This window comes from Apteryx rowi, unplaced genomic scaffold, assembly GCF_003343035.1.
Source record: "Apteryx rowi isolate R43461 unplaced genomic scaffold, aptRow1 scaffold_227, whole genome shotgun sequence".
Lineage (NCBI taxonomy): Eukaryota > Metazoa > Chordata > Aves > Apterygiformes > Apterygidae > Apteryx > Apteryx rowi.
The window spans coordinates 1,344,208-1,352,739 of record NW_020448608.1 but is presented as its reverse complement, the minus strand read 5'-3'; the positions used below and the strand labels follow the sequence as shown (position 1 = coordinate 1,352,739).

The following is an 8,532-nucleotide window of genomic DNA, read 5'->3' as shown; positions in this document are numbered from 1 at the left end:
CCTCACTGGCAGGATTGAGGAGAAGATGACCTGGGCTCCCAGACCCTTGACCACCATCCCCAGAGCTCTGAAATCCTGCTTGWTGGTCTCCAGTTTGCCCTTGGTGTCATTAGCACCCACATGGAAGAGCAGCAGTGGGTAATAGTCCRAAGCGTGGACAAGCCTTGGCAGTCTTTGCATGACATCTCTCACACGAGCCCCCGGCAGGCCACAAGCCTCTCTAGACATGAGGTCAGGTYGGCAGATAGATGCCTCCGTCCCCTGTAGCAGGGAGTCCCTCACAACAATCACCCACCGCTTCTTCCGGGCGTTCCAGCAGGGCACAGGGTCTGTTGTTCCAGGTACTTCCCTTGCAGCCATGCCCATCTCCTCCTCATCCTGGAGGGCACTAAACCTGTTCTTCAGCAGCAAGTCTTCGGGAGGAGTAAGAGCCTTTCTCCTCCCACGAGCAGTGACCAGTTTCCAGCCTTCTTCTACGATGTTATGATGTACCATTTCACACGGCACAGAGCCCTCTGGCAACTCCACTGCTGTGGGGGGTTGGGACTCCCAAAGCTGTAGTCTCAGAGAATACCATCTATCTCTTGCTCATCTTCTCGGATGCTGCGCAGCCTACTGACCTCCTTCCATAACTCCCTTACCTGAYGACACAGCTCATCAACAGCAGCACACCTCCTGCAGGAGAGCTGACAGCCAGCCCAGGCCTCCTGGAGAGGCCCCAAGCACTCCCTGCAGCCTGAGACCTGTAGAGCTGCATCTACTATCAGAGGGTCRGTCTGGGCCCAAGCTTCTGACACAGCAACAGCCACTGGGGAACACGCTCTGCAGCATGTCACAACCATACTTGAGGAAGCATACACCACAGGGAACAGAAACAACAGTACCTTCATGCACCCTTCCACACAAACTACTGCCTCTGTTCACTGCATTCTAGGTCTGACTCTTATATAGGCCTCTCCCTAGCACTGGCTAAGAGGGTGCTTGACCCGCCCTAATCAAGGGCCACCGGGATCAAAGGCCCCAACTCCCTCTGGCCAGGGGCAACGCAGAGAGCTCGTTAGCAGCAGCCACTCCTAGCTAGAGCTTTTCCCAGGAGCTTTTCCCAGGAGAAGTCAAGGCCTCCTGCAGTTGTCCTTGCCTAGCTTCCCCTTTCCTGTTCACAGCAATCASCTKCTAGTTCCTCGGGGGTCCTCAGGAAGCCCACAACTTCCAACAAGATCCTCAAGTTCTAGTCAGAGCCCAAACACTGCTGTGCAAACTGCTGCCTCTGTTAGCTGCCTCTGTTAGCTGCGCTCTCCTCAAGTTCTGTTCTCCTTTTCAAGTTCCTTGAAAATGCCATGATTTATTTTCCCTGTATAAGAAAGTCAATAATAAAGGCAAATAAGTTATAGTTATTTTATTGCTTTACCAAACATTATAATTAATAGTTTTGTTCATGTATTTTTCTGCCATTTAAAGTRTTTGAATATGTTTTTCCCTATAAGGAATAATTTTGTCACTGTTCCTACCTTCGTCTCCTGTGCACTACCACTTTTCATCATGTCTTCATATTCTGCATTCCACAAATTTCTTTTCCTGTGGAGCTTTTCAGATATGTTAATTGCTTTGCTGCCAGTTTATTGAGACTACTGTTGAGGGAAATATGATCTGCCTTTGTTTAGCTGAGCTGTTTTTGCAACTTCCCAGTGCACTGTTAATATGGGGAACAAGGACAAGAGGTCTGAACCAGAATTATCTTCCCAATATCATTAGCAAACTGTCAGAACAGCCTATTGACTCCTTTCTGACTCATGCAAGCACTGTGTTTTTGCTTTGTTACTTGAGAGGTGGAATCCAACTCTGCTGCCTGCCTGTCCCTAAAATGAGTTCAGTGAGTGTAAAATTCTAGCATAGTTGTGAATGGGAATATTGATTTGGAAGTGTTATGTACTGATTTCACATTCGCTAACCCAGGTATCAGTGCCCGTGTCAGGCATTGAGTAAAGTGTTTCTTAAGATTTAAGAGGGCAATGTTACTTGTAAATGCAATTGGTTAGACACCTTTAAAGAAAAATAAATCCAAGGGGCTAAACTCACACCTCATATCGATTATGTTAGCTGAAGCAAGTTTGAAGTATTTTACTATTTTTTTCATCAACATTTGAGTGAAGTAAAATAGAAGCACTAGAATCTCTAAAAAATAATCTCCCAAGAAAAGGATTAAAGAAGTCTTCCTTTACTTTGCCCTCTTCATATTCTGGTTCTCAGTTTACCAAACCTGAAATGAGTTTATATGTTCAGTTTTAAATGATGGTCCTGTTCAATTCAGTCACCAGCAGGACTACTCAAAGCCTAAAGCAYGGATGTTTTTAGGTTTGACTCCTTAATCTACTAAAATGGAATAACAAAATTCTCAGATTTTACAATAGGGAAGATCTCTCTTTTCAGTAGATACATGTATTAAATTCAGGCTGTGTTCCATGCTACCAACGTGGAAGATTGTTGCAAGTATTAAAATGCATATTAGGTCATGTCCTCTCTGGAAAGATGTGTGATGGGCATTATGACTAACACAAGCACCTTCCTGGACAGCCAGGGCAATTGTGCAGGTGCACAGAAAGTAGACAGTTCTCCCATAGTCAACTCAGTTGTGCAGGTTCCTGTGAGGAGGGCTTTGCTTCAATTTTCTGGTCCTTTATGAGACAGTATTGCTATTGGTATAGCTTTTAATTGGAAAAAGTCTCTTGTTCTGCTTTTTTTGTTAGAATTGCAAGATTGTCCTTCAACCATGCCTTTTTGCCAAAAGATACTACATTTAAAACTGAGCTATAATGATGGTTTTATGTAAAAACAAACAAACAAACAAACAGATTTGAGGTTTTATTTTCCCTCTCTCTTCTAATATGTTGTCTTTTTGGTACTGAGAGTGGTGCAAAGAGGGCTTATTTCAATATGTTGATAAAGTTTATCTTGTGCTAGCTGGAGAGCTGCATGAGTATTGTGACAGGGTTAGAAGTCTGACTGTATGAAAGGATGATAAAGTTCTGTAAATAGACAGGGATGAGGTGATTTTTAGGTACTTGTATCTGCATACTAGTGAAAACCTCCCCTGAGATTTCTGAACAGGCTCTTTTATTCTTAATAGCTACAATGTGTGCTCTGACCCCTTACTCATTAGGAGAGAGAAAGACTCAAAGTACTATTTGAAATCAACTTTAGGGTTTGCCAGAAGTCCTGATAATTGTATAATGGAGTTATATTAAACTGGACTTAGATACCCAAATAGAAGATGAATCAGGGGATGTTAGGCAGAAGTTCTGGTGAGATTGTGTTTCTGAAGCTGTATGATGCATAACAAATCACTTTCATATTTTTGTCACTTGGACTGGTTTTCTGAGTCCTCATATTTTTAATTTTAGGTCCTTCACCTGACTAATGAGACATCTTCCATCCTTTGAGGAAAAAGTGTTCTCCATAATCATCTTCCTCCTTTCCTGTTCTATAAAAGCTCTCTCTCGGTTCATAAGTTTTTGCTCTTATGTTGTTTTGGTTGTATTTTTTTCTGTGATCACACTGGTAAAATGTCCTTAAGCTAGATCTATACCCTAATGCCAAGAAAATTTCTTTAGGAAGACAAGTATAGYCCTTCAATAAGACAGGCAATGTTTACAGTATTGTTATTTTCTATGTATGTAATGTTTGACCATGCATTTTCATGTCCTTGGAACAGTAATTCCATTTCCTGGTTATGGTTATTTAATTTTTATATGGTTTCTGAATTGGAGCTATAAATATACAGATCAGAACCAGGCAAATTAATCTGTTTCCATGCTGGAGAAGACTGTGTGGAACTGCATCAACTATAGCTTTCTAATTTATTTGATATTGCTTTTTACTAGTTTACTGTTATCTTAAAGGTACAAATTAAGTAATAAGTCCTATAGTAAATCCCTGTTAATTGATTCCTATCAATAATGAATGTTGATGCTTTGTTTATTTGTTCATATAATAGAAATAAAACCAATGCAGTCTGATTCCATTTGATATACATACTCAAATCAGTCTAACAATGCAAATGTTTTCATACTTGAATTGATCCTAAAATTGCAGCCAATTAGGGAACAAGAACTTTTTACCTTCATCTAATCTGATTCCTCCTCTTAGTACAAAGGTAGTGTATACTGCAGAACTTTTTCTTAGCATGTATATCTGTAAATATAATGTATAATTTAAGCACCTTATGAAAGATTCCTTCAAAATACTTAATGAGGTATAATTTATATTATAAAATATGTTTATGTTAATGATAGTCATTTTCTTTCCTACAGTGCAAATTAGATTATCAAGCCTGTGTCTCAGGAAAAATGATCTCGGTGAAATGTGAAGGACGTTGCCCGTGCCCTTCTGACAAATCCACAAATGCAGGCAGAAATGATAGGAGAGGTGAGTGATGGTATTTGTATAGTATTTTTAATAGATTGTTTCTAAAAGGAAATAAGATTTTCTTCATAAAGGAATACAGTCATCACAAACACTGATTATGCTTGAATAAAACCAGTTTTATTTTATTCACAAATTGTTTTCTTTTCAGTGGCTTTTGAAATTGTGCCTACAGTAATGCACCACTGTATTTTTCAAGTAGAGCTATTTTACTATGAGTCATTGCTGTTCTATTATTATTCTTTAATACTCCTCAAGATGCTTATGGCTGTACTTAAGACACAGAAAAATGTGTTCCTTGCTCCTCAAAGTTTTCAATTTAACATGCAAGAAAAATAAGTGTGATGAAAAAAAGAAAACTTAAAAAAAAAYCTTTATTGCTGCTAATTGGAGTAGCAGTTGCACTTTAACTATGGAACTGTAAGTAGAGGCTGTCACAGAAAAGTGAGTTCTTTCTTTGAGAAGTGGATAGGAATAAATTATCTTCTTTTTGGACAATGAGTAATGTGTGAGATTAGGCTCCTGGAAAATGTAGTTGCTGTGCACTGCTTCTTAGCAAGTGGTGCAGTTGGAAGAAAAGATTTGTGGCTAAGCATATTTAGATTTCAGTGACTCCCAGGTGAGTTTGGAAGGTTGTTGTTAAGCAGAACAAGAAGATCCCTTTGTCGGGGCTCCTGAATAGTTAGTCATTGTATTATGATGTTCTAGGCCATCTTTATAATGTGAACCTGAATTTGACAAAAACAGCATGAGCTCTGCATTTTTGTATTCCTTTAAACTGAAATTTAGATGTCTTTTTTTTCTCCTTTCTGCATAGTCATATCTGTGATGACCAAGCCAAAACCTTTATTTTCAAATATCCTGTATCCTCACTGAAAATACACCAGTTAGTTWTTGAAGTTTTCTTTTTTTTTTTTCTACAGCAAGCCTCTAAAGATAAAAGAAACCAGCACTTACACTCCTGGCTTATGTTACGTTAGTATTTTGTTATGCTAATCTATTAAATTTCATGCACTATTCCATAGTTATTGTGCAAGAGAATTCTTATCATTTCCATTATAAACTATAGTAGCTGCCAAAACTATTTTTTCTTCTAGATTAAAAAAAATGAATTAACTAATTTTGAACAATGAAATCGGGGAATCTCTATGAACATCAGGCTGTGAGCAGGCATACAAACCAGTTAAAAAATTGCTCTGAAAAATTTTTAAGGCATTAATTTACAATTTCATGTAGCAGCTGTAATCATAGATTGAAAAAAAAAAAATCTGTCATCTACTTACATTACTAGCCCAAATGAAAAACACTGTGGAAGAGACCACCTTACATAGCTGATGCAGCCCCTTTGATAAGAAATAGAGTACAGCACTAATGCAGTTACAGTTATTGCTAGTAACAATTCTGCATCTGCAGCATAGATGTGGGGGTGTTTGCTTAACAGTAAGCATGAAGTGAAATTAAGAGAATCAACTGAGAAGCATCTCTGTGAACAGTAGGCCTATTATTCTCTAGTGTTTGTTTTTTAATGTGGCATCACCCTCGGTTTTTACCAAAATAAAACAAAATTAGCACTTTCTCTGCTCGAAGCTGTTTCACCTAATACAGTTTTTTTCATCCTAGTGTGTGTTTTTTCAAGCACAGACTATTTCTGGTACTCTAATATGTAAACATTGACAACAGTCTATAGATAAATTTTGTTGGCTTCAACAAAATGGAATTGTTTTTAATTAATACTCCTAGGAATGAACTGTTCCTGAAGATTTATACTGCCAAGGGATCAAGATTACTTGTGCTTAGTTATGTAAAAGAGAACAAAAAAAGAGCCTATATGAGCATGGGAATTAACACTAATCCTGTCCTGGAGGATTGTCAGAACAAGCAAAATACAGGTTTTTTTGAGCTGCTGCATTTTACTGGAACACTGAAATTTGAATGTCATTTCTTTGCGAGGCCAAAGGCCAGGAGACATGAGAAATATAAAAGTGAGCTGAGTATCATTACTGAATTTTCAGCCATTATTGTAACAGAATACCAGTTTTATTATAACTTATGTGTGAGAACCCAATTATTTTCTTTTAAATTGAATTCTATTAAGTGTTCTAAGCTGTACATGCATATGTGAATTACTTAGAAATTTGACATAGCCAAAGAGGTGCAGAGTAAGATTTTGGGATAACTTGAGTGATGCATTCTTAACACRTATATCCTACCCAAAGCAACGTTTCTTTTGTTCAGATTGACAGGTTCCATCAATTCTTTTTTTGGTGTATCCGAGGAGCAAGGTATGTCTGTGAACTTTCCCAAAATAGTTTTCCATATTCCTTTGGGAAGGAAAATTAAACCATTATTCAGAAAAACAGGTTTGCTTGTCAGAATGTGTTTGAACCTAATCATAAAATCATAGGAAACTTTTGGTTGGAAGGGAGCTCTGAGGACTGTCTAATCCATCCCTCTGCTCGATGCACGAGGCAAGTGGGCATTGTGAAATACTTTGCCCTGCAGGTAATTTTTTCTAAGTTCTATAACAGAATATAATTAAAGCTTGAGTTCCTTGAAATGTGGTGCTCCTGGTGAGTGTCTAGGGCAGAGTGGGCATGCTAGATTTCTTTGGAAATTACTGAACAAAAGTATGTCCTCTGGAGGCTATGTGTGGTCCTTGCTTCAGGAGATGTCAGTACACATGGACAGTATAGTTCTCCAAAATTACAGTAAATATAACCCCTCAGGACACATACTAAAATAGCTGGGAATGATTTGCTACTTAGCTGAAGATAATATCCTAAATGCTCAATGTCTAAATATTAGACTTATGATCTTATTGTAGATACATGGGAGCATGGAACAGGTGCAGTGTCGCAAAAATGAGTCAGATACACCTTATTAATTTATTTTGTGGTTGCTCTAGGAAATAATAAGTTCTGAAAATGTTAATCTTTTAACTTGGAGAAACTAGTTAAAATTCTGGGTCTCATAGTCTATTCCACTTAGGAGAAGAAAGTGATGATGGAGTCAGATGTTTTTTATGCGGTTATGCTCATTTTTAAGGATGTATAAAGTCCTGCTGTCTTTAACACTATTACCTCCACAYGCTTCACCTGCTTTGCAATTTGGCAATTCTTCCCACTCATCCTCACCTGCTCAGAAAGCAACCACCAGACCAGTCCTGCTTCTGCTTCTCTTCTGGGTAAGAAGTGTGCTTAGCTGTCTAAATGGATATTCAGCTATATAAAATGAAGACATATGCAGACCTACCACTTATAGTGCAGTTTAGTCTGTTTTGTAACTGTCACGGGCAAGACAGAGTAAACAACAACCCACAGAGGCTCTGGATGCTGGTGTTTATTTAAGAACTGATGAGATTAGAGCTTTTGCCCTATTTGATTTCATCTCACACAGACACTAACTTGCAGGGGCCCAGCGCTATGTTGACTAGGTCTCAGCTTCCCTTCCGAGCAGACACATCACTGGAAGGTTGAGCAGAAAGATGTGTCGGTTCCTGCTGTGCCACTGCTCACAGTTACCAGTCTCGGATATTAGTGGTCAGGGTCCCTCGTCATCGTTCTGGTCTCCAGCATCTTCCACCACTTTCAGGGATCTTTCTTCCAGCCAGGGTCTTCATCATTTTCATCTAGGGAGACCCCTTTTTCTTTGCAGAACCCTCTTCTTCTTTCCAGAATGCATCTTTATGGCCCCTAGCTCCCTGTTTTCCCCATCCCCGCCAATGTTCAGAGCACAATGCATGATCAGCCTCCTAACTGGGAGTTGTGTCTCACGTCACTTTATTAAATGGAGGATTTGGGGCATGCCACTTTTGCTTAGTCCAGGTGTTATCAAAATTTACAACAGCCCATACCTGTTGCAGCTAGCAAGTAGCAGGCTTGTGCTTGAGGGTTCAAAAGTTCAGTTTCAGACATTCACCCACACAGCCACACACAGTKATCTGCTGCCTGTCAGTGTTCACAATTTAAACTATTTTTTCACCTGCCACAATAACACATTTATTTGAAGTTTCAGTGACGTTTATTCRGTAACATACAATTCACCAACCTCCATCTATTCTTTCACTAATTTACACTATATTATAAAGCTTTTGGCAGTTGGCTATTTTGACTT

General features: G+C 39.0%; 1 protein-coding gene across 1 annotated transcript in view; it reads left to right on the top strand.

The window, feature by feature from the left end:
• The window catches only part of SPOCK3 (SPARC (osteonectin), cwcv and kazal like domains proteoglycan 3), a 123,248-nt gene that overhangs the window by 56,096 nt on the left and 58,620 nt on the right, over nt 1–8,532 (top strand). The window contains exon 3 of the mRNA XM_026065408.1: nt 4,308–4,422. Coding sequence (XP_025921193.1) covers nt 4,308–4,422 — 115 coding nt within the window. The remainder of the gene's footprint in view (nt 1–4,307; nt 4,423–8,532) is intronic.